This window comes from Tupaia chinensis, unplaced genomic scaffold (genome assembly GCF_000334495.1).
Source record: "Tupaia chinensis unplaced genomic scaffold, TupChi_1.0 Scaffold143584_1, whole genome shotgun sequence".
Taxonomy (NCBI): domain Eukaryota; kingdom Metazoa; phylum Chordata; class Mammalia; order Scandentia; family Tupaiidae; genus Tupaia; species Tupaia belangeri.
Window position 1 is genome coordinate 8,930,228 of NW_006203430.1, and position 25,985 is coordinate 8,956,212.

Consider the following 25,985-nt stretch of genomic DNA (forward strand, 5'->3'; position numbering starts at 1 on the left):
CCCAAAGCCCAGGGAAGCCTGGAGCCACCAGGAGCTGCGAGAGGCAGGAAGGATCCTCCCCTGGAGCCTCTGGAGGGAGCGTGCCTCATCCCCTCCAACTTGATTTCTAACTTCTGGCCTCCAAGGCTGTCAAAGAATACACGTCTGTTTCTCATGCTGCCCACTTGTGGTGCGTTGTCCCAGCAGCCCCAGAACACTCCCAGGCATCTTAAGTTAGTCAAGATACCTGTAGACAAGGCTGCTGTAGAGAAATCGGACAAGCGCTTTACAGAATAGGCAGGTCTAGCCTTGATCAGTGAAGTGCTTTGTCTCCAAAGAGGAATTGTCACCTGCTCCCACCAGACCAGTGCACAGTGGAGGACGACAATGGGGAGGGAGTCTGAGTGAATTGCTCCAGACCTTATACCTGTGTGACTCTGGTCACTTAACCTCCCTGTGCTCAAGACCTTGTCTAGAAACAGGTCATAACTGCGCCTACACTGGAACTGCTGGGCTTAGCAAAGCCAGCTGCTCAGGAGATGCCAGGCAGGACAGGCCACACCTTGGTCCCCTGCACCTCTCAGGTGGAGCTGGGGCTTGGGAAACGACTGGAGGGACCATGGGGGCAGGGGCTGGCCTGGATTCTCCTCTCTCACAGACAACAAACATCTCAGGAATAAAAGGGAGAGACCCATTTGAAAAAGAGAGGCAGGTGGAGGGTGGGACCTGCCTGCCCCAACTCTTATCTCTGCCTCATGAAACGGTTCTCAGGACCCCAGGAGGGTGGCCAAGATCCTAGCCTATAGAGCACCCTGGGTCCAGAGGAACCCCGCAGGGTGACATAACAGCTGCTAGTACCTGAGGACTGTGGCGGTGGAATCATCGCTGCCTTGAGAAGGAGAAGAGGCACAGTGAGAACTCAGGCTGCCCGGTGCAGGCGCACATGGTACAAGGACACCAGCCCCCGAGGGTGCGGGTTACTTACGGCTTCCCCAGGCTGCAGGGCTGGGGCTGTGGGGAAGAAACAGCACGTTAACCCGGAAGCTGAGCAACTGCCTCAGCCCTGGGTAGAGGTTCGGGGGCTGGCAGAGGCTCTGCCCAGGCTCAGGGAGGTCCCACCTCCACACACTGCCCAGCAGCACCCTAAGCCTGGCCTTCTGCTGTACCCTTGGGTGGCAGGTCCTCCTAAGCACCCCAGCGCCAGTGTCCCCTTACCAACCCCCTTCTTGCCTCCCCAGCAGTGCAGGTTAGCTAAATCTTTAGAAAGTGTGCTGCTCTGGGCTCCAGGAAAGTGAGTGCCAGAGAGAAAGACCTACCCCATCCTGCCCAGTCTCCCGCAAGGAGCCCCTGGCAGGAGGTGACCACTAGCCCTGGTGATCCCTAGGGCCAACAGGAATCAGCACTGAGAGGTGCAGGTGTGCCATAGCCCACCCAGCCTCCCCCTGTCCATGGGCACCTGAGCTGACCAAGCCAAGCATCCTGTCCTGTTCCTGGGGCGCTAGGGAGGCAGGATAGTAAGCAGGCAGGCAAAGCGGGAGCAGGGACCTAACCACAGACCAGCTGAACTCCCTGCGTCCAGCTGTGCAGCAGCTCCTTACAGCTGACCCCGAAGCAACCATACTGACTGGAGGCCAGCTCCCCACCCCGAACAAGGCCCCAAGAAGTGAGGTACCCTGAAGGCACCCAATTGTCACTGGCTGAGGCTAGGCAGACAGAGGCCTCACGAAGGCCAGGTGGGGCCTGGCCTGGAGGCTGGAGGCTGGTGGGGCCCTGGCCCAGCCTCTGATGGGTTCTCGCCAACCAGCCACACAACCAGCTTTGATTTATCTGTCCACCGAGGGCCCCAATCTGCTGGCCAGACCATGTGCCTGGCAGGAACCCATTGGCTGGGGCGGGGCTGGGTACACCGAGTGGACAGAGGGCAAACCTGTGTGGGAACTCTCCCACACTAAAAGTAGGGTGTAGCAGTGGGGATACCTATCTTTCTAGGTGGGAGGTAGGGCCCATGTCCAGGCCCAGTACGTAGGTAGGATAAGCTGGCTGCCCAAGACCCTGGGAGAAGAGGATAAAACCAGCTGCAAAAGCTGCCGAGCATCTCCTGGGCCCCACTCCACCCGAGTCCTTCACACAGCTGCTACCAGGACTCTGAGGGCAGGCCCCAACCTACAGAGGGGCTGTCTGAAGCTGAGAGTAGCCTCAATACCCTCTACAAACCTTCCAAGTCCATGGGGTGTTTCCAGGAAATGACCACTCCTCAGACACGAGAAGCACTGACCCACCCAGTTCCTTCTGTCTGGCTTTGGGCTTGGTCACCCCGGATGGAGGCTCCCTTTCTGGGGGGGTCTCTGCACCAGCTCTGGACCGGTGTCCCCATGTGGAGGCATGTGCTAGCCATGACCCTTCCTGGCTAGGCAGGGACCAGCTGCAGCCACAGGAGGGCAATACCTTTGTTTCTTCTGTAGAAGACCCTGGGGAGCTTACTGGAGCGCTTGAGGTAGAAGAACCCAGCCACGGAGAGGATGAGGCCTGAGCTGATGAAGAACGTCCCCAGGAAGAGGGAGGCTGCCACGTGAGGGCCCCCTGTAAGCAAACCAGGGGCTGGGCAGGTCTCGAGAGACAGGTGGCCCAGGACTGCCTGCTAACCCCAGGCCCCTCGCCCTGAACAGCAGACTCATTGGACACACTTGAACCCTCAGGGGCCTGCCGGGCAGGGTTGAGAGCCCTGCATTTGGCTTGGGTCACCCTGTGGGCTCATCCCACTGACCATGGGGTCTGGGGAAGTTGCGTCGCCTCTCTTGGCCTCACGTTCCTTACACAACATGATTGTGGAGATGGTTAAGGGTGCTGGCCCCGGCTCCCAGGAAAGGTTTCTCCTAGTTCACTTCCCAAAAGCACCAGGGCTGGGCTTCCCCAGTCTGGCCATGGCCTCTGGCAACTGGGGCTGTGGCTATACCCTCAGCTCTCGACACGTTTGCTATCATCTGCCCATTTACCTACTCAGGGCCAGAACATGCTGGTGGGCTGAGGGTCAAGGGCTGTGGACAGTAATCAGTGACCATTAGTTAGGGGGAGGGGATGTGCTCTAGATGGCTAGGGCAGGGTGGCCTTCTGACCCTGAGATATGGGCATGTTTGCCAGACTCTCCAGCCTTGCCCCGTGAGCCCCAACACTGAGCTACAGGGGCCCAGGGACCCATCTATGGGACCCTACCCTGAAACCTCACAGCTCCGTATGACAGCTAGCCTTGCAGGCCAGGCCAGCACTGGGCCTGAGATCAACCTGGAGCCAGGATCCACTTCCTGACAAGGCAAAGGACAGACCTGAGACCAGTGGGGAAGGGCTGAGCCCACTCAGAACAGAGTCCTAGGCCCAGGTTCCAGGTCCAGCATGTCTTTGCTAGAGGAGGAAGGTCTGAGATGACACGATACCCACACGGACCCAGTCATCTCAGTAGAAGCAGCCTCACTCTGGAGCTGGGTTCTGCTCCCTGACTGCAGTCACGCCTCTGTCCAGGTGCCATGCTTCTTCCGTGTGGTCATACCTGCATCTCAGGATCAGGAGTTGGGTCCTATGTCCTCCCTGAGGACCACTGTAATGACCCTGGGCCCAGGTGTGTGGTGGGCACTTTTGTTTGATGTGTATGCTTGGACCAGTCTCCTTGGAGATTATACCCAAGAAGAGCCACTGGGGTGGGGCAGTCGAGACCTCAGAGTGACCTCCATTCTCCAGAGAACCAGCTTGTCCTGTAAGCTGAGGCCACTGGAGGCTGGGGTCACTGTGGGATGAGGTCGCTAGGGGCTGGGTGGATTTGGAGTGAGGCAAAAGTGGAAGCCAGTCTGTGTAAAGTGTGACTGGGAATGTGCACCCATGAGAGCACCACTAACTGCAACCCAGAATGCCCTGCACCAATGGTGTCAACACACGCGCCCACTCATGCCGACTGACTCCAGTCCCAGGGGCTGCTGGGCTCTCGTTGGGACCTGCTACACAGAGCTCTGGGCTGGCCCTGCTGTGGCCACATCACACCAGCAGTCAGGTCTGTACTGGCTCCACAATGTCCCTCTAGCCCTGGTCTGGTGGGCCTAGACACTTACCGAGATGTGGCCGCCCAGGTGTTCCTGTGCTCCTATTCATGGGGAATTGCACACCTCGGCCAGCAGCTGTGGGAGAGGGGGACTGGGGTTGGGCAAGGGAACCCTGAGGATCCCTTACACAATCCTAAGGCAATCCCAGGCCAGAAATGAGAAAGTGAGTTGACTGTGGGAGTCTTGAATGGAGAGGTAGGAAGACGGGCTCCTGCAGGACGTGCAGGGCAAGGCGGAGCCACCTGCTATTGAGCACCGTGACTTCCACCACTTCCCCCCAAACTGGAGACGGACCCTCTGTGGGAAACAGACACTGGGGGTGGAAGGACTGCACAGAGACATACGGCTTCTGCACTCAGAGCCATTATAGGCTGGGAAGGTTCCGTTCCTGCATCGGACACAGCTGACCATCCCATCCGCATTCCAACGTCTGTAGCATCCTGTGGCAGGAGGAAGAGGGCAGGTGCTTTTCAGCCAGGGGAGCGTCCACGTCAAATCACTGTCTTCCAGGACATTTTCTATATTTTGAGCGTATAAAATAGCTTTCATTTGAGAAAACTAACACGATCTGGAAATGTGGATGGAATAATGGCTCCCGTTCCAGAAAAAGAAAAAAATTGGGGGCTGGCAGGTAGCATGGTGGTTAAGGGCACTGGACTCCCACGTGGTTGACTATGGTTGGAGTGCCAGACCTGGCGGCTTGCTTTCTCACTTTTCCTCTCCTTCATACTGTCGCTCTCTGGTCAAATTAATAAATAAAGTTAAACAAAATAATTCTTTAAACAAAACGAAAGAAAGAAAGAAATTCAATAAGAGACATAGCTACTTCTCACACTCAGATTGCTGTGGGCGCCCATTCTACAAGACCATGGAAGTGAGCAACAGGAATCCAGACTAAACAGGGGTCGCGTGTGGAGCCCTTCCAGGGACCATCCCCTCCAGGGTCTGGGTGCTTCCCTGCACTGTGTACCCCTCACGGACCCCATGAGGATCAAGGCCCATCCTTGCAGTGCTGCTTCCTGCCTAGCTGACCCTTTGACTCACCTGCTGCCCCTGCACTGCTGCCCCTGCCCTGGGGGCATGCAGGAGCCCTGCAGTATAAAGCCACTTCCCATCCCAGACTGACACTGCTCCTCTCCTTCCTAGCCTGGCATCCACAAAGGGCCTGCCCAGGCACTGGCATGATCCAGCTCCTGTGGGCCAGCAGTTGATGGCTGGTCCATCTTGTCCACTGACCAGGGTGCCTTTAGGATGGAAACTGAGTCTTAAATCTTCACCTCATTTATTTATTTATTTTTTAATATTCCCAACATTTAGTCCAGAGGCCAAGCAGACATGCTCGATAAATATTGATTGTAGGTGGTGGATGCTGACGCTAGACACTGGACAGCTTTTGGGGGATAACCCCACACCACGGGCCCTTTGTAATGAATTTTACTGGCATTTCATCTGAACACAAACGAGCCATTCAGAGACAAAGGCCTTCTGTGGTGAGAGATAGTGCACTGACACCATGTGGACAGGAGGCTGAGAGTGACGTCAGGACTGGGTGACTAGGTAGCTCCAGCGATGCTGTGGGGAGGAGACAGCAGCCGTGGGAGACCCGGGGCTGATCGTGCAGTTTCATTTCGACCGAGGCTGCCCGTTCTGACGTAGGACCGTTAACAGCACGAAACAGGCCTCTCCTCTATGCTGGCTGCCCTTTTCTGCCCCTTAGTTTTGAGAAACGGCAGACCTTGGGGGAGGCAGGCACTGTCTACTCAGATGTCTCCATTCCTGGAGGCCAAGGAATTGGTGCCAGCCCAGCGACCGCCCCGGAAGTGCTCATGCCAAGAGGTAACTGGGCTCCTCTGAGAGCTGCTGCAGGACTGCTGGCCACGTGCTGGGGCAGAGCACAGCCAGAGAGCCGGACCAGTGAGCCTGCCGGCTTTGTGGGGCCTCTGTATCTCTCCACACAAACCCAGTAACTCAGTCACTCCCATCCTTGCACCTGTGTCAGAGCCACCTCAGACTGCACACCCTCATGAGACCCCTCCTCTTGTAGTCCCTCCATAGGCACGGTGACTGCTGGTAGCTGGCTGCACCCAGAGGCCTGTCTGGGGTACATGCCACCTCCCTGAGAGAGCCCAGCACATCTTCCCATGCAGTCCAGGCTTTAGGCACACTTGCTAAGGTGGGGATTGCAGAAGAGAGGGCTATGGGAGCTGTCAGGACCTATCGCCAAAGGATAAGCCACAGCCCAAAGTCAGCCACTTTTTTTTTTTAACAGAGATTTTTGCTAAAGGACATGTGTGCTCACCAGAGAGAGAAAGTGAGAAATCACCCCCCCCACCCCCCCACCCCCAGTGAGGAAGGCTATGCTGCAATCCCTTCTCCTCCATTCTTCTCTTGGCATTTCAGGCATGCACATACAAGCTCCTGGCATGAGTTTTAAGCCACCGGGCCTGGGACTCGAACCATGGTTGATTACGTGGGAGTTCAGCCATGTAACCATTATGCAATTTGTTCATCCCACCGCATTTTTTTTTTTAAAGAGTTATTTATTTAATTCCATTTGTTGTTACTAGTTTTTAATTTGATGAGAGACAGAGAGAGAGAGAAAGGGAAAGCAAGAAAGCAAGCCTCTAGGTCTAAGACTCAAACCATTGTGAACTATGTAGGAGTCCAGTGCCTTAACCACCACATACACCACCTGCCAGCCACTGCTTTTTTACTTCCTCATTTCTAGCTGCTACCAATTCCATCTATGCAGCCTCCTAGAATGTTCTGTTAGCAGCGTTTCGCCCTTGCCATGCTCACACTGAGGCCACGCTGTCCTCTACAGTAGGGCCATCTTGCACACTAGGTGTTGGGCTGCATCCCTGGCCTCCACCCACAGATGACAGCAACACCTCCAAGCTGTGAAACCAAATGTGTCTCTAAACTTGCCAGATGTCCCGAGTAGGACAGCTGTGAGAATGGCTGAGGTCATGGGATGGCTCCTACCTCAGCCCAAGATGTGACATTCTTTCTGAGTGCTGCCTTCTGTTCCCTGTAGAGCAATAGTCCCCTCTCAGGGTCCTGCCTCAACCACCAAGGAAGAGGGACAGATAGGGCCCTGTACCCCACCTCTGCAGTCTGCACTGCTTGCCACCTGCCCCCAGCCCCTCCAGTTCCCCAGCATATGTGAGCCATTGTCCTTATTGCTGAGGCCAGAGTGGACACACATACCCACCTGGACACACATACACACCGATCTGGGGTCTGCTTACCTGGGCCACACAGGCTTGTGCCTGGACAGGTAGCATTGGCATCCACCACATCCACACAGCACTCGGGCTGCTGGGCCTGAAGGGGAGACACCAGTGAGACTCTAGCCCACACCTGGGCCAAGCAGGTCGGCTTCTTCCAGAGTCAGCCTCAGGCCGGCCCAGGGGCGAGATGAGGACCACGGCCACAGTACACACCCTGCTACAGCCCGTGTGGAAGGGGCTGCTACGGGCAGAGGTTGGGGCTTCCTCAGGGCTGTCCCGCATACACCTTGATGACCTCCCTACCTACTACTCCCTGTGGGCCCTGAGAGCCCCTCAAGGGCATGGTCCTGTCTGTGCCATGCAGGACATGTAGCCAGTAAATGTCTAAGAGTGAATAAACCACTAGGGTCAGGCCAAGACCTGTCCAGTATGTTCCACAGCAGCTGCTTGGACTCCTGAAAGCCAGGAAGGAGAATCTCTGGATTGACAAAGCTGTTTTGAACTAGAGCTCTTGGGCTCACCTAGAGATTCTGACCTAGAGACCTGGGCCTTGGCCAGTCTGGTAGGTGATGGGGTTCAGAACACACTAGCCCAAAACATGGCACCTTGGCAGAAGCAGGAAGACCTCTGACCTTCTACTGCCCTTCTCCTCTCATAAAATCTAGAAAAGAATGTAATAACCTTCCCTTGAAGTAGGCCCTAAGACCCTCATTCGAGAGGTGCCCACCCTATACCAGAAGAAAGGAACGTCCTTATCTCTGAAGGCACAAGGACTCAAAAGAATCTGAACAAACCGGCCTGGCTATGTTTCCCCAGTTGGTTACCATTAGGTTATACCCTTTGGCCAACCATACTTATTTACAAATATCCACTTCCTCATCAAACTCAACATAAGAATACAGGGATTTCCCTGTTTGGGTCTTCATTTCTTTATGAAGGCTCCTGTGTCACATAAAACATACTAAATACACATTTCTCTTGTTAATCTGTCTTTTGTTATAGGCAGCTCAGCCATGAACCCAGCCATGGGTGAGAAATCTTTCCTCCTCTACATGGGGCAGAGGAAGTGTCCCTGCCTCACTGTGGACCATCCCAGGCAGGTTCTCTGTGGTTTGTGGGGTCTTCTCCTTTCCCCTTTCCTGTCAAGGCCTTACCTGGGAGAAGGTGGAGGCCCAGACCCTGTCTCTATCTGGGTCTTCCTGGTCTGGGGCAGAGCCATTGCCAGCAGCTGCCTCACACCCCATGGTCACAGGCAGGCACAGAGTGGGGCATTTAATCAGTGAAATTATGTATATTAGTCACCTACAGAAAAATTAAAGTTGCTACGCTACACTGCAGTGCCAATTCTAATAACTCTTTCACAGGATAAGAAAACCCACTACAGGGAACCAGCAGTTAGCGTAATGGCTATGTCGTATGCAATTTGTTCATCCCACCGCATTTTTTTTTTTAAAGAGTTATTTATTTAATTCCATTTGTTGTTACTAGTTTTTAATTTGATGAGAGACAGAGAGAGAGAGAAAGGGAAAGCAAGAAAGCAAGCCTCTAGGTCTAAGACTCAAACCATTGTGAACTATGTAGGAGTCCAGTGCCTTAACCACCACATACACCACCTGCCAGCCACTGCTTTTTTACTTCCTCATTTCTAGCTGCTACCAATTCCATCTATGCAGCCTCCTAGAATGTTCTGTTAGCAGCGTTTCGCCCTTGCCATGCTCACACTGAGGCCACGCTGTCCTCTACAGTAGGGCCATCTTGCACACTAGGTGTTGGGCTGCATCCCTGGCCTCCACCCACAGATGACAGCAACACCTCCAAGCTGTGAAACCAAATGTGTCTCTAAACTTGCCAGATGTCCCGAGTAGGACAGCTGTGAGAATGGCTGAGGTCATGGGATGGCTCCTACCTCAGCCCAAGATGTGACATTCTTTCTGAGTGCTGCCTTCTGTTCCCTGTAGAGCAATAGTCCCCTCTCAGGGTCCTGCCTCAACCACCAAGGAAGAGGGACAGATAGGGCCCTGTACCCCACCTCTGCAGTCTGCACTGCTTGCCACCTGCCCCCAGCCCCTCCAGTTCCCCAGCATATGTGAGCCATTGTCCTTATTGCTGAGGCCAGAGTGGACACACATACCCACCTGGACACACATACACACCGATCTGGGGTCTGCTTACCTGGGCCACACAGGCTTGTGCCTGGACAGGTAGCATTGGCATCCACCACATCCACACAGCACTCGGGCTGCTGGGCCTGAAGGGGAGACGCCAGTGAGACTCTAGCCCACACCTGGGCCAAGCAGGTCGGCTTCTTCCAGAGTCAGCCTCAGGCCGGCCCAGGGGCGAGATGAGGACCACGGCCACAGTACACACCCTGCTACAGCCCGTGTGGAAGGGGCTGCTACGGGCAGAGGTTGGGGCTTCCTCAGGGCTGTCCCGCATACACCTTGATGACCTCCCTACCTACTACTCCCTGTGGGCCCTGAGAGCCCCTCAAGGGCATGGTCCTGTCTGTGCCATGCAGGACATGTAGCCAGTAAATGTCTAAGAGTGAATAAACCACTAGGGTCAGGCCAAGACCTGTCCAGTATGTTCCACAGCAGCTGCTTGGACTCCTGAAAGCCAGGAAGGAGAATCTCTGGATTGACAAAGCTGTTTTGAACTAGAGCTCTTGGGCTCACCTAGAGATTCTGACCTAGAGACCTGGGCCTTGGCCAGTCTGGTAGGTGATGGGGTTCAGAACACACTAGCCCAAAACATGGCACCTTGGCAGAAGCAGGAAGACCTCTGACCTTCTACTGCCCTTCTCCTCTCATAAAATCTAGAAAAGAATGTAATAACCTTCCCTTGAAGTAGGCCCTAAGACCCTCATTCGAGAGGTGCCCACCCTATACCAGAAGAAAGGAACGTCCTTATCTCTGAAGGCACAAGGACTCAAAAGAATCTGAACAAACCGGCCTGGCTATGTTTCCCCAGTTGGTTACCATTAGGTTATACCCTTTGGCCAACCATACTTATTTACAAATATCCACTTCCTCATCAAACTCAACATAAGAATACAGGGATTTCCCTGTTTGGGTCTTCATTTCTTTATGAAGGCTCCTGTGTCACATAAAACATACTAAATACACATTTCTCTTGTTAATCTGTCTTTTGTTATAGGCAGCTCAGCCATGAACCCAGCCATGGGTGAGAAATCTTTCCTCCTCTACATGGGGCAGAGGAAGTGTCCCTGCCTCACTGTGGACCATCCCAGGCAGGTTCTCTGTGGTTTGTGGGGTCTTCTCCTTTCCCCTTTCCTGTCAAGGCCTTACCTGGGAGAAGGTGGAGGCCCAGACCCTGTCTCTATCTGGGTCTTCCTGGTCTGGGGCAGAGCCATTGCCAGCAGCTGCCTCACACCCCATGGTCACAGGCAGGCACAGAGTGGGGCATTTAATCAGTGAAATTATGTATATTAGTCACCTACAGAAAAATTAAAGTTGCTACGCTACACTGCAGTGCCAATTCTAATAACTCTTTCACAGGATAAGAAAACCCACTACAGGGAACCAGCAGTTAGCGTAATGGCTATGTCGCTGGACTCCCACGTAGTTGACCGCGGTTCACGTCCCGGACCCGGTGGCTTAAAACTCACGCTGGGCGCGTGTGCGTGTGTGCCCAAGATCCCGAGAGGAGAATGGAGGAGAAGGGATTGCGGCATGACCATCCCCCCTGGGGGGTGATTTCTCGCTTTCTGTCTCTATGTCTCTCTCTGTCTGTCTGGCGAGCGCACGCGCCCTACAGTGAAAATCTCTCCAAAAAAAAATCACATATAGTTATGGTATACCACATGTTTTGGTAAATGTATACATTGTGAGATGACTGAATCAGGCTAATTTACATATCTACTGGGTCAGCTGATGGCGTGGTAGTTGAGGAGACTGGATTCCACATGGCCTATTTACAGTTCGAGTCTAGACCTGGTGGCTTAAAAAGCACACCAGGCACATATGCCCATATTCCAAGAGGAGAATGGAGGAGAAGGAATTGTAGCATGGCCATCTGCCCTGGCTCCATTCTCCTCCTGGGATCTTGGGCATGCATGCACACGCGCCCGGCGTGAGTTTTAAGCCACCAGGTCCGGGACTCGAACCACGGTTGACTACATGGGAGTCCAGCGACATAGCCATTACGCTAACTGCTGGTCCCAAGCCACTATTCTAGACTACAGTGAAATATAAAGTAGGCTGCATTGGGCAGCCTATTTCCTGGTGAGGGGCTGGGAGTCTGCCCAGTAGGCACCAAAAGTCTGTCCTATGCCCCCAACTGAAGGCCTTGGCACCCACCAATATATCCAGCCACAGGTCACGCTGGTTTCACTGACATTCTCTGCAATTCTATAGACGCCCCTCAATGGGGGGTTTCCATCTTGGCTTCACAGAGGAAGAGCCTGGACAGGTCATCATTTCTAGGGGATGAACTCCCCCGCCATGTCCGTGTGCGGTGCATTTACAGTGTGTACAAAGGCCTGTTCCCCAACCACAGGCCAGGGTAAACAGGTCTCAGGGGAGAGAGTTTAACCTCAGCTTGTGTGTTTATCACAGCTAAACGAGTCTAGTTTGGCAAAGAGAGGAACTTCCAGAGGGCAGCCCAGAACAAGTGCCAAGTCTTTGCTGCCTTCTGCATGACACAGGTCCCTCTGACTCTGAGAGTGGACCCAGTTAGTACCTTTAAATCTGGGGCACCAGTGAACCCTAAAGGTTAAAGATTTAGATCCCTCCAGGAAAGAGTCCTCTGCCCTCCCTGGAGGCTCAGATCTGATTTCTGGTATCAGCAGTATAGACCCGCGACAGGGGTACCTACCACACTTTCTGTGGACTTGCTGGCAACTCCCACCAGAAGGCCGGCCAGGAGGGCAAGGCATTGCAGGGCCATGCCTGGGAGCAAGAGGAGCACAGGGCCTGGAATAGAGAGGATAGAGGGGCCTGCAATGGGGAGGAGGGGCCACAACAGGGAACAGAGGAAGGCACAGCTGCAACAGGGAAGAGGGTGGGCTGCAACAGAGTGGAGCACATTGTGCAGATGCAGACCTGCCTTCCAGGGCAATGGTGGGGGCCAAGGCAGGACCCTTACCTGCCCCTCCAGGATGAGAGCTTTAGACATCAGATCCTTGCCCGTCCAGGGAGGTCAGTGCTCAGTGTGGCCGAGGGTGCTAAGCAGCCAGGAGCTCATGGGCCTGATGCTGAGCCCTGCAGACCTGGAGTCCAGGCCTGCAAATCAAGGTGGTGGTGAGGCCCTGCTGCTGGTCACTGTGAGGACAAACCAGGAAGGGGCTGTGGCCTGGGGCACCCAGAGTCCAACTGGACTTCCCAGTAAGAAGCACACATATCTGAGGACCAGAAAGACTGAACTCAGATCACCTGGACTCTTTTTTATTTTTATTTTTTGGGGGGGAGAAGTTTTTGCTATAGGGCACATGCGCTTGCCAGAAAGACAGAGAGAGACAAGGAGACAGAAAGTGAGAAATCACCTCCCAGGGGGGATGGCCGCCACAGTCCCTTCTCCTCCATTCTCCTCTCAAGATCTTGGGCATGCACGCACACGCACCAGCGTGAGTTTAAGCCACCAGGTCTGGGACTCAAACCACAGTCAACTACATGGGAGTCCAGTGACATAGCCATTATGCCACCTACTGGTCCCAGACCACCTGGACTCTGGAGGACTCACTCCTCAATCCAATACTTTTGGGCTGTCTGACTGAGCAGCAGGGCAGTTCAGATGGGCACAGTATGCTTTGGCTCAGCTCGGATCTGAGAAGCAGAGGCCATTTATCACTCTATTACCTCAAGAGGTGTAGACACTCTCTGTCCTAGTGAAACTCTAATTCACATCCTGAGCATTTGCAACCAGATGGGTTCCTGCTTGGCAGCGAGGGTGCCTCTAGGGCAGACAAAGGTCTGCTGGGGACCCTCAGCCTTAGTTTTCATCATGGAGGGAACATGAAAGACAGTGACTTCAGGTGATAAAATAAGTATTCAAAATCATGGTACAGAAGAATGCCGGAGCTCAAAGCCTTCTGGTAACAAGGACGGTGGACACAGATAGCAAACAGACAAAACAGCACCAAACTGTAAGTAGATTTCTTAGCACTAGAAAACTTGACACCTGATGCTGATTTAGAGCTTAAGCCATCACATTTCTCACACGCACCCACCTGACTGACCCTCCAAGTAGTATTTGTAAGACTTTTAACAGACTTCCGTTAACCTGCGAGGTGGAATTCATAATCACAGTGTCCCAGACATGACTGATACATTTTCTGACATATAAAAGTTACCTCTGAAGAGACTCCGACTTGCCAAAAACAGCTGTGGAGTGGCACCAGCATGCAGGCAGGGAAGGTCTCTGACTCCCCAAGTCGGAAGCTCAACAGCAGCAGCCCCACTTTGTTTCCAGGCAGGTCCTCAGAAAGAACGCAGAGAGGGTGTTTTAGTTTGGAGCTCAGGGATGAGAATCTGCTCTCTGGCCCTGACTGGTGGGCCCGCTCTCGCCTTGCAGGTCCTGTGGAAGAAGACCTTGTGGGCTGTGTGTGCTCATGAGGGCTGAGCAGCCTCAGAGTGAACATGGCTCTAGTCCCTTCTGCAAGGAGGAGTGGGGGCTGTTCTGCAATTCACTTCATGCTAGATTCAGTCCAGGGCTGTCAGCAAAAGGACCACACTGCATGGGTGGAGGACGGTGCTGAGGCCTGCAGGAGAATCAGTCCTCTTGCGGAGACCAGCAGTTAGCATAATGGCTATGTCGCTGGACTCCCATGTAGTTGACCGCAGCTCACAACCCGGACCCGGTGGTTTAAAACTCATGCCGGGCGCATGTGCATGCGTTCCCAAGATCCTGAGAGAAGAATAAAGGAGAAGGGATTGTGGCATGGCCATCCCCCCTGGGGGGTGATTTCTCGATTTCTGTCTCTCTGTCTCTCTCTGTCTGGCGAGCACACATGCCCTATAGCCAAACAAACAAACAAACAAACAAACAAACAACAACAAAAAAAACCTCTCCAAAAAAAAAGAAATGCTTAAAAAAAATCAGTCCTCTTGCTCCCAGAATTTTACCTGATTAAAATCACCTGTTTTCCCCTGATTACCTCTTCCTTTCTGTGATGGAAATTCTTTTTTGTTGTCGTAGGGCACATGCGCCTGCAGGAGAAAGACAAAGAGGGAGAGAGAGAGAGACAAACTGAGAAATTACCTCCCAGGAGGGATGGTCACATCACAATCCCTTCTCCTCCATTCTCCTCTCAGGACTTTGGGCACACATGCCACATTGCGGACCCTCATGTGAAATAGACAGCAACATACTCCTAGGACAGACACACCCCACTCCTTACCTATAGGGTGCAATCAAATCTCTTCTTTTGGTCCATTTACCACTTGTTCAACAGACGCTATCTTTCCGTACCCCGTGTAAACTCCAGATATGACAGACCCTGCTGTTCACCCTCTGGTAAGAGGCACCCCAGTGTCATGCTAAGTTATAAAGCATCATTTCAATTCAGGAATCAAAAGTTCAATTTGGGGACCAACAGGTGGTCTAGTGGTTAAGGCTCTGGACTCCCACAGGTCAACCATGGTTTGAGCCCTGGACCCAGCAGCTTGAAACTCACACTGGCTACATATGTGTACGTGTCCAATGTCCCGAGAGAATGGAGAAGGGACTGAGGCATGGCCATCACCTTTTGGGGGGTGATTTCTCACTTTCTGTCTCTCTGTCTCTGTCTGGTGAGCGCATGTACCCTATAGCAAAGATCTCTCAAAAATAATAAATAAAAGCTTAATATTATGGGTCAGCTGGTGGCGTAGTGGTTAAGGAGGCTGGATTCTGCATAGCAGACTGTGCAGCTCAAGTCTCAATCTTGGTGGCTTGAAAAATATGCTGGACAGGTGTGTGTATATACCCAAAATTCCAATGGAGGAGAAGGGATTGTGTCATGACCAGTTCCTATGCAGGTGCTTTCTCACTTCCTTTCTCTCTAGTAAGCATATGTGCCCTTTAACAACAACAACAAAATAATAACAATAATAATTTAATTAAAGAATTATTTTTATTTTAACTTTATTTATTTATTTTAATTTGACCAGAAAGGGACAGAGAGTGAGAGAGAAAGTGAGAAAGTAAGCTGCCAGGTCTAGGACTCAAACTTCAGTCGGCCATGTGGGAGTCCAGTGCCCCTAACCACCACAACATCTGCTGGCCCCAGCAAAAAATTTTAAAATATCTAATATTTCTTTTTTTTTTTTTCAGAGTGATTTAATTCATTTATTGTTCTTATAATTATTATTAAATCTGACCAGAGACAGACAGAGAATGAGAAGCAGGCTGCCAGGTTCAGGACTCAAACCATGGTTAGCCATGTAGAAGTCTAGCACCTTAACCATCACACCACCTGTCAGCCCAAAAAGTCTAATATTTCAATTAATGTTTTTGCCTGCTATTCAGCCTACTTTATTAAGGTATAACTTACATAAAATAAACCACATCCATTTGAAGTATGCAACTTCGTGTGTTCTGACAAACTACACACCTGCAAAGCCACAACCAAGTCAGGGCAACTCATCCATGCAGAAGATGCCTAGCACCCCATGATCCCTCTTTCCTCAACACCTGGACCAAGGCACCCAACAAGCTGACCTTATCAATGCAAAGCTGTTTGCATTTTCTAGAATTTTCTATAAGTTGATCATATATCAGCTTGGCTGTATATATTGTATATACTTAGCACTAGAAAACTTGACACCTGATGGATCCTGAACTTCAGCTATGTACTAGTGCTTTCAGAGACTTAAAATGAAAATTTTCTGCTGAGACTTCTTCCTTACTTATTTCTAGAAAGACAGAAACCGGGCCCACCTCTACATGAATCCTGAACTTCAGCTGTGAAGTAGTGCTTTTGCACAGCATGCTTGCATGCCACGTGGTTTTCAATATTTGCATTTTAATATTAAAATCTAGTTTTTATTACCCTTTTTTTCTTATTATTTTATGCTTTCTTCTTTCCTTTTATTTAATTCTTTTTTTTTTTTTTAATCTTTACTCATTTGCTTCTCAGCCTCTGCTCATTAAGAGTCTAGACAGGTCCAAGTGAATAGAATCTATACGTCTGAATACAGTTAGGGTCAGAATATTCCTCTATTCCCTGATTCTGATGCACAAAAAGTGAGAATGGAACGGAAGAGAGATTGCAGATCACCTTCCCCTGCACGCCTCTGAACACTCAGACTGAACTTCAAGAATTAGAAGACACGCACCATCCATCAGATGACTAGAAATCACCACAGGGACACAAGAAATGTGGAAAAACGAGAAAAGACCTCCCCTCCAAGGAAAAATAAGTCCTCTTCACCCTCAGACAGTATGATGAAATTCATGGAAATACCTGGTAAAAAATTTAGAATTTTCATGGTGACAAAGCTCACAGAGATAGAAGAAAAGAGAGACAATGAATTGCCAAAGAGGCAGGAGAAAGAAGCTGATAAGTTCCAGCACGTAAGGAAATTCTTGCAAGATCTAAAAGAGGAATTACACACTTTAAAAAAGAATCAAAGGACCTGTTAGAGATGAAGACGATAATACCGGAAGTCAAAACCTCCCTTGAAAATATTCAAAGCAGACTAGATCACACTGAAAATCGAGTCTCACTTGTAGAAGATAGAATTACTGGCCTAGAAAAATCCACCACGAAGACTGAGAAAATTGTCCAAAAACATGAGAATACTATATGAGAAATACTAGATACCATCAAACATCCAAACATCCAGATAATTGGTATCCCAGAAGGGGAAGAGACCCATAAGGGCATTGATAATCTATTCCATGAAATCCTAGAAGAAAACTTTCCAAACCTAGAGAAGCATTCAAAGATCCAGTCTCAAGAAACACAAAGGACCCCAAATAGAATCAACCCAAGAAGATCTTCTCCAAGACACATTATAGCCAGATTGACCAAAACCACAGACAAAGACAAGATACTAAGATTGGCAAGAGAGAAACAGCAAGTTACCTACAAAGGATATCCCATCAGGCTGACAGCGGATCTCTCATCGGAAACAACGCGAGTGAGGAAAGAATGGGAAAATAAATTCAAAGTGTTAAAGGAAAAGCAATTGCAACCACGGATACTATACCTGGCAAGATTATCCTTCATATGGGAAGAAAAGACAAGAATATTCTGGCTTAAATTCACACCGGGCGTGTGTGCGTGCATGCCCAAGATCCCGAGAGGAGAATGGAGGACAAGAGATTGCAGCATGGCCATCCCCCCTGGGGGTGATTTCTCGCTTTCTGTCTCTCTCTCTCTCTGTCTTTCTGGCGAGCCCACACACCCTATAGCAAAACACCCCCTCCCCCAAAAAAAGGCTAAAAACTAAGAAAATGGCAAACTTAATTATGGGGACAAGTCTGGAATTGAATATTATATCTCAGAATTTAATTGAAAAAACTGACTCATAACAAAAGATAAAGTACATGAGACTGAACTGGTGAAATAGAATTTTATGACTTTTGACTAAAACATTGTTGATTTATTCTAGACTTTGTTTTCCAATTTAAAGGATTTTTGTCTTGTCTTGAGCTGCTGATAGGTTCATGTACCTACTATTTGAACAGATCCCAACCTGTTTCCTAGCTTTAAGTTTTAAGCATATTTCCTTAGCATTTCTTTGATTTATTAAAGTTAAATCTGAAATTTAACTCTAATTTTCTTGAAATTGAAAAATATAGTAAAAAATGCATAATTAATGACCATAATAAACTATATAGCATCAGCTAGGTGCTACCTTATAGTGTATTCATTCTACTCAGAGATTCATACCTTAAGTCATACACATCTATATTCACAGATATGTATATATCAGCAGAGCTTGCTATTGAAAGTAGTTACATTATTTACGAAATTTTGTGAATCCATAAAATGTGAGGGAAAAAAGGAATGGAAAACAACTGTGGACACCTGGGATAGTGTGGGAGGAGTGTGGGAAATGGCAGAGGGTGAGAAATGGGGGGGGGGAAATATATAATATATATGAAACTAGAAATGGAAAATTATTGACAAAAACATGTATGATTAAGCTACTACGCAGCATCTTCTGGATGGGAAATTACATTTTGTATGCTGTGACAATGCTCAGTGAATAAATGTAAATTTATTTATTAAAAAAAAAGAAAAAGCAAACTTGACACCTGATAGCTGATTTAAAGTTTAAGCCATCACATTTCTTTTTTTTAAAAGAATTATTTCATTTAACTTTATTTATTTATTTATTTATTTATTTATTTATTTTCTTATTTCAATTTGACCAGAGAGGGGAAGAGAGAGAGAGAGAGAGTGAGAAAGCAAGCCGCCAGGTCCAGAACCCAAACTGCAGATCCAGCACCTTTAACCACCATGCCACCTGCTGGCCCCAAACCATCACATTTCTCACATGCACCCACCTGACTGACCCTCCAAGTAGTATCTGGCTTTCATTCAGCATACTGATCTTCAGATTAATGTAATTTAATTGTATTCTGTTCCTTTTCATGGCTGAATTATATTCTATTGTATGGATATACATTGTTTCCTTCATTCACCTGTTCATGGACATCTAGGGTGTTTCTAGTTTTGTTTTGTTTTGTTTTTTGAGAGGCCTTTGCTATAGGGCGCGTGCGCTCGCCAGACAGACAGAGAGAGACAGAAAGTGAGAAATCACCCCCCAGGGGGGATGGCCACGCCACAATCCCTTCTCCTCCTTTCTCCTCTCGGGACCTTGGGCACGCACGCACACGCACCTGGCCTGAGTTTAAGCCACCGGGTCCAGGAAGCGAACTGCGGTCACCTACATGGGAGTCCAGCAACATAGCCATTACACTAACTGCTGGTCCCGGTGTTTCTAGTTTTTAGCAATTGTAAATAAAACTGCTACAGACATCCTTGTACAGGTATATGTGTGAATATTTGTCTTCATTTCATCCAGGAGTGGAATGACTGAGTCATGGAGAGGTATATGTTTACCTTTCTCAAACTGCCAAACTGTTTTCTTTTTTTGCTATAGGGTGCGTGTGCTCGCCGGACAGACAGAGAGACAGAAAACGAGAAATCACCCCCCAGGGCGAATGGCCACGCCACAATTCCTTCTCCTCCATTCTCCTCTCGGGATCTTGGGCACGCATGCACACGTGCCCGGTGTGAGTTTAAGCCGCCGGGTCCAGGACTCAAACCGTGGTTGACTACATGGGAGTTCAGCGACATAGCCATTAGCTAACTGCTGGTCCCACTGCCAAACTGTTTTCTACAGTGGTTGTACCAGCTTACCTCTCCCCACCCCAAACAGTGTATAGAAGAGCTCAGTTGCTTTGCATCCTTGGTAGTCTATCGGTGAGTGTGCAGCAGCATCCTGCTATATTTTGCATTGCCTCAATGATTAATGACGCTCAGCATCTTTTTAAGTGTTTATTAACCACTTACATATCTTCTTTTGTGAACTGTCTGCTCATATCCTTTGCTCATATTTTTTAAAAATTGGGTCGTCTTCCTTTTAAGTTGGAACAGTTCTTTATTCATTGGATATATGTAATGCAAATCTTTTCCCCCATTCTGTGGTTTGCCTTTTTATGTTCCTTTGAGTATCACTAGAAGTACAAATGTTTTAAATTTTGATGAATTTTTTAAAAAATTTCACTAGAGGGCCAGAGAGAGAAAGTAAGAAAACGCTCCTCACGGGGAATTGTCATATCGCAATCTTTCTCCTCTATCTTTCACTCCTTTCAGGATTTTGAGCAGGCATGCACACATGCCTGGCATGATTTTCAAGCCACTGAGTCTGGGACTCAAAACTGTAGTTGACCATGTGGGAATGCAGCATGCCACCTGCTGGCCCCAAAACTGATATTTTAACAACTCTGAGTTTTCCAGTTCATGAATATGCCATCTCCCTCCATTTCTTGATATTGTCTTTAAATTCTCACAGCAGTGTTCTGTGGTTTTCAGTGATGAGGTCTTAACATAGCTTTTTTTTTTTTTTAAGAATCATTTACTTAACTTTATTTATTATTATTTTCCAGTTTGATCAAACAGACAGAGAGAGAGGGAGAGTGAGAGAGAAAGTGAGAAAGCAATCCACCAGGTTCAGGACTTGAACCATGGTCACCTATGTGGGAGTGGAGTGCCTTTAACCACCATGCCACCTGCTGGTCCAGTCTTACATATCTTTTTAAACTTACTACTAAATATTTCAATTATTGTTATTTACATGTAGAATTTAATTTCTGGTTTCATTTTCCAATATTTTGCTGCTAGTATATAGCAATTAATTTTTGCACATTAACCTTGATTCCTGAGAGTGTGCTAAACCTGTCACTTAATATATTGTAGTTCTAATAGTTTTCAGTAGATTTCTTGGGATCGCCTACATACATGATCATATAATTTATTACTTCCTTTCACTTTGTGACTTTAACTTACCTCTGTACCCTACCTTATTGGAGTGAATAGAACTTTCAATTTCTTTCTTCTAGCCACAATGTTGGTTAGAAGTGGTGAGAGAAGGCATTGCCCTTTTACCTGATTTGTCTGGGTAAAAGTATTCAACATTTCTCCACTAAGTATAATGTCTGATGTGGTTTGCCTTTTTATATTAAAAGAGATTTTGCAAGGCTGGCAGGTAGCATGGTGGTTAAGGCACTGGACACCCACATGGCTGACTATGGTTTGAGTCCTGGACCTAGAGGCCTGCTTTCACAATTTCCCTCTCTCTGGTTCAATTAAAATAGTAATGATGATGATGATGAATAAAATTAAAATAACTGTTTATAATTATTTTTTAAAAAGAGAGAAATTTTGCTATAGGAAGCATGTGCTCACTGGAGAGACAAAGAGAGACAGAAAATGAGAAATCATGCCCTCCCCCCAGGGGAATGGCCACGCTGCAATCCTTTCTCCTCCATTCTCCTTTGGGGATTTTGGACACACATACACATGTACCTGGCGTGTTTTAAGTCACCAGGACTGGGACTCAAAGTGCAGTCAACTATATGGAAGTCCAGAGACATAAGCATTACTCCATCTGCTGGTCCCTCGTGTAGGATTTTTTACAGAAACCTTTTGTTGGAGTGAGGAAGTTTTGTTCTATTCCTAGTTTGCTGAGTTGTTTTTGGTTTTGTTTTTATCATAAAAGTATTTTAAAATGTTCTCACATGCTCTTTCTGCTCCTACTGGTGTGCTCATATAGATTTTCTCCTTTCTTCTATTAATACAGTGATTAGACTGATTGATTTACAAATGTCAAAAACCACCCCACAGCCTCGCTGCAGTGGTGTAAGCTGTAGGGCAAGCTGTGTGAGGTTGGGGGGCATGGGAAGCCTGGTTTCTGATCCTGTATCAATCTGAATCATACCTGTATGGTGGTGTGTTCCTATGGTTGGGAGGATGGGACAGAGGATACCAATGGCAGAATCCTGTCAAAAAGATTCACTTCTCTCTTTTTCTCTCCTTATCCTGTGCTCTTACTGGCACATGTGCTCTCTCTTTCATAAATAACAAAAAAACAACTGCATTACTGGGTGCTATAGTCTGGGTGTCTCCCCAAAAATTCATGTGTGGAGATTTGGTTGTAATGGGATTAAGAGAAACTTAGTAAAAACTAGTGTTGAAAGGCAGGACCTTTGAAAGTGACTAGGATTAAGGTCACTTAAGGGCATCAGGGCTGGGCCCCAATGATTGAGTCCAGATGGGTTTAAAAGGAGGGCAAACGAGAGACAGACATGTTCTGCTCTGCTCAAGATTCTTCTGCCATAGGACTCACCGAATGTGTGTGTCTTTGGATCTTGATTTTCCAAACTGTGGGCTCAAAAAACCTCTATTCTCTAAGAACAGCAGATGGTATAGTGGTTACACAGCTGGATTCCCACACAGTTGACTGTGGTTTGAGTCCCGGACCTGGTGGCTTGAAAAATCACACTGGGTGCATGTGTGTGTGTGCCCAAGATCCTGGGAGGAGAAAGAAGGGAGGAGAAGGGATTGTGGTGTGGCCATCCCTCCTGGGGGGTGATTTCTCACTTTCCCTCTCACTGTGTCTGTCTCTCTTTCTCTCACCAGTAAGCGCATACACCCTAAGGCAAACAAACAAACAAACAAAACTGCACCTCTATCCTTTTAAATTACCCAGACTTGGGTACCTTCTGTTATTAGCAATGGAATGGACCAGCACTGGAACAAATCCTACTTGGCCGTGGTGTACTACTCTGTTTATACATTGCTGGGTTTGCTCTGTCAATATTTTGTTAAAGATATTTGTCTATGCTGATGAAGACTATTGGTCTATAACTTTTTTAGATGTTTTAGTCAGGTTTTGGTATCAAGTTATATGAACTCATAAAACAAGATAGGGGGACCAGCGGGTGATATGGTAGTTAAGGCGCTAGATACTCCCACGTGGCCAGTCCTGAACCTTGTAGCTTGCTTTCTCACTTTCCTGCTTTCTCTCTGTGTCTCTCTCTGGACAAATTAAAATGAATGGATAAATAAAATTAAATAAATCCTTAAAAAAAAAAACCCACAAAGATGGGGAGCAGCCTCGATGGCAAAGCCCAAGGCCAGATGGCTGGCCGTGGGATCAGATTCCTGGCTCGTTCAACCTGAAACTTGCTGGGTGCATGCACACATACCCAGCACACTCAGGACATTGAGGAGCTAGAGGAAGAGGATTGCAGTGTAAGAAGACCTTGTCAAGGCATTTCTCTCTCATGCAACACAGTTGACTGTGGTTTGAGTCCCGGACCTGGTGGCTTGAAAAATCACACTGGGTGCATGTGTGTGTGTGCCCAAGATCCTGGGAGGAGAAAGAAGGGAGGAGAAGGGATTGTGGTGTGGCCATCCCTCCTGGGGGGTGATTTCTCACTTTCCCTCTCACTGTGTCTGTCTCTCTTTCTCTCACCAGTAAGCGCATACACCCTAAGGCAAACAAACAAACAAACAAAACTGCACCTCTATCCTTTTAAATTACCCAGACTTGGGTACCTTCTGTTATTAGCAATGGAATGGACCAGCACTGGAACAAATCCTACTTGGCCGTGGTGTACTACTCTGTTTATACATTGCTGGGTTTGCTCTGTCAATATTTTGTTAAAGATATTTGTCTATGCTGATGAAGACTATTGGTCTATAACTTTTTTAGATGTTTTAGTCAGGTTTTGGTATCAAGTTATATGAACTCATAAAACAAGATAGGGGGACCAGCGGGTGATATGGTAGTTAAGGCGCTAGATACTCCCACGTGGCCAGTCCTGAACCTTGTAGCTTGCTTTCTCACTTTCCTGCTTTCTCTCTGTGTCTCTCTCTGGACAAATTAAAATGAATGGATAAATAAAATTAAATAAATCCTTAAAAAAAAAAACCCACAAAGATGGGGAGCAGCCTCGATGGCAAAGCCCAAGGCCAGATGGCTGGCCGTGGGATCAGATTCCTGGCTCGTTCAACCTGAAACTTGCTGGGTGCATGCACACATACCCAGCACACTCAGGACATTGAGGAGCTAGAGGAAGAGGATTGCAGTGTAAGAAGACCTTGTCAAGGCATTTCTCTCTCATGCACTCATTATCATGAATAAAAATAAATAAGCTAAAATAAAAAGACAAGCTGTGAAAAACCAATTCTTCTATTTTCCCTTTTTAAAAAGAATTATTTATTTAATTTATTAATATTATTATTATTAAATTTGCTGTAGGGCACATGCACTCACCAGAGTGAGAAAGAGAGAATTTGAGAAAGCAAACCACCAGGTCCAGGACTTGACCATGTGGGAATCCAGCATCTCAATCACCATGCCACCTGCTAGCCCAGCTCTTCTATTTTCTAGAAGAATTTGTGTAAGATTAGCATTATTTCTTCTTTGACTATGTTATAGAATTGACTAAGAAACCATCTACGCCAAGCATTTTCTTAGTAGGTAGGTTTTTGATAATTCAATTTTTTTTTTTTTGAGAGGTTTTTGCTATAGGGTGTGTGTGTTCACCAGAAAGACAGAGAGAGACAGAGATAGAAAGCCAAGAAATCGCCCCCCGGGGGGATGGCCATGCCGCAATCCCTTTTCCTCTCTTCTCCTCAGGATCTTGGGCATGCATGCACACATACCCGGCATGAGTTTACACCACCGGCTCCAGGACTCAAGGCATGGTCGACTACATGGGAGTATAGCAACATAGCCATTATGCCAACTGCTGGTCCCAGATAATCCCCCCCTTTTTTTTTTGGAGAGATTTTTGCTATAGGGCGTGTGTGCCTGCCAGCCAGCCAGAGACAGAGACAGAAAGCGAGAAATCACCCCCCAGGGGGGATGGCCACGCCACAATCACTTCTCCTCCGTTCTCTTCTCGGGATCTTGGGCATGCACACACATATGCCTGGCTTGAGTTTAAGCCACCGGGTCTGGGACTTGTACCACAGTCAACTATATGGGAGTCCAGCGACATAGCCATTATGCTAACTGCTGGTCCCAAAAAAATTTTTTTTAATAATTATTTATTTTTATTTTATTTATTTAATTAATAATTCAATTTTTTTAAAAAACAGAAATAGGGCTATTCAGATGGTCCATCATTTTTGGTAAGTTACTTCTTTCTCTTCTCTTTTCTCTTTCTTTCTTTCCTTCCTTCTTTCTTTTTTTCTTTCTTCCTTTCTTTGTGTGCTATAGGGTTATGTGCCTGCCAGAGACAGACAGAGAAAGACGGGGAGAGAGAGAGAGAGAAATCTCTCCCCATGGGGGATGGCCATACTGTAATCCCTTCCCCTTCATTCTCCTCCCAGAATTTTGGGCATGCATGCACATGTACCCAGTTTGTTTTTCAAGCTACTGGGTCTTGGACTTGAACCATGCCACCTTAACCTCTGAGCCACTTGCTGGCCTTGGCAAGTTACATTTTTCAAAGAATTTATTCATTTCATTGACGTCATCACATTTATTATTCTAAAATGTTTGTAATAGTTTGTTACAGTATCTATAAGGTCCTGAGAAATAACATCTCTTCATTCCTGATATTGGTGATTTGTGTGTCCTTATAGGTTTGCCATCTTATCTTTTAGGGAAAAACCACCTTTTGGCTTTGTTAAATTTCTCAATTTTTAAGTTTTCTATTATCTTGATTTCTATACTTTTATTTCCTTCTTCAACTTAACTTCAGGTTTACTTAGGTTTTCTTTCCCAGCTTCTTAAAGAGGAATCTTTACAAGCACTTAAAGCTACAGGTTGTTGGTTCCAGTAGATGGCATAGCAGTTAATGTGCTCGATTCCCACATGGTCAACTGTGCTTCAAATCCTGGACCTGGTGGCTTGAAACTCATGCTGGGTGCATGTGCGTGCATTCCCAAAATCCTGAGAGGAAAATGGAGAAGGGATTGTCGCATGGCCATTTCCTTGGGTGGTAATTTCTCTCTCTCTCTCTGTCTCGCGCTCTCTCTCTTTCTCTGTGTGTATCTGGCAAGTGCATGTGCCCTGTAGCAAAAATTTCTCTTAAAATAAATAAAAGCTACAGCTTGTCTTCTGTAAGTACTGTATTAGCCACATTAACATTTTTTCTATGTTGTATTTTTATTAGCACTGTTTGAAATGTTTTCTAATTTTCTATTTGATTTCTTCTTTGACCCATGGATTATTCAGAAGTGAGTTAATTTTCAAATATTTAGGGGCTTTTC

The 25,985-nt window shown here is 47.9% G+C and overlaps 1 protein-coding gene across 3 annotated transcripts in view; it reads right to left on the minus strand.

Annotated features, from left to right (window-relative positions):
• CUNH1orf159 (chromosome unknown C1orf159 homolog) overlaps positions 1-25,985 on the minus strand; it is a 40,611-nt gene that overhangs the window by 2,657 nt on the left and 11,969 nt on the right. Inside the window, exons 2-11 of one of the 3 annotated variants that reach the window (XM_027766532.1) lie at positions 14,380-14,463; positions 13,608-13,733; positions 12,404-12,579; positions 12,134-12,231; positions 9,470-9,545; positions 4,409-4,504; positions 4,074-4,139; positions 2,425-2,559; positions 965-990; positions 838-868 (exon numbers count right to left, since the gene is read on the minus strand). In XM_027766532.1, the coding sequence (XP_027622333.1) occupies positions 838-868; positions 965-990; positions 2,425-2,559; positions 4,074-4,139; positions 4,409-4,504; positions 9,470-9,545; positions 12,134-12,205 (502 nt within the window). In that variant the 5' untranslated portion in view covers positions 12,206-12,231; positions 12,404-12,579; positions 13,608-13,733; positions 14,380-14,463. Of the gene's footprint in view, positions 1-837; positions 869-964; positions 991-2,424; positions 2,560-4,073; positions 4,140-4,408; positions 4,505-9,469; positions 9,546-12,133; positions 12,232-12,403; positions 12,580-13,607; positions 14,149-14,379; positions 14,464-25,985 lie in introns of those variants that run through there. The other 2 variants (XM_027766531.1, XM_027766533.1) reach the window with 2 other exon arrangements.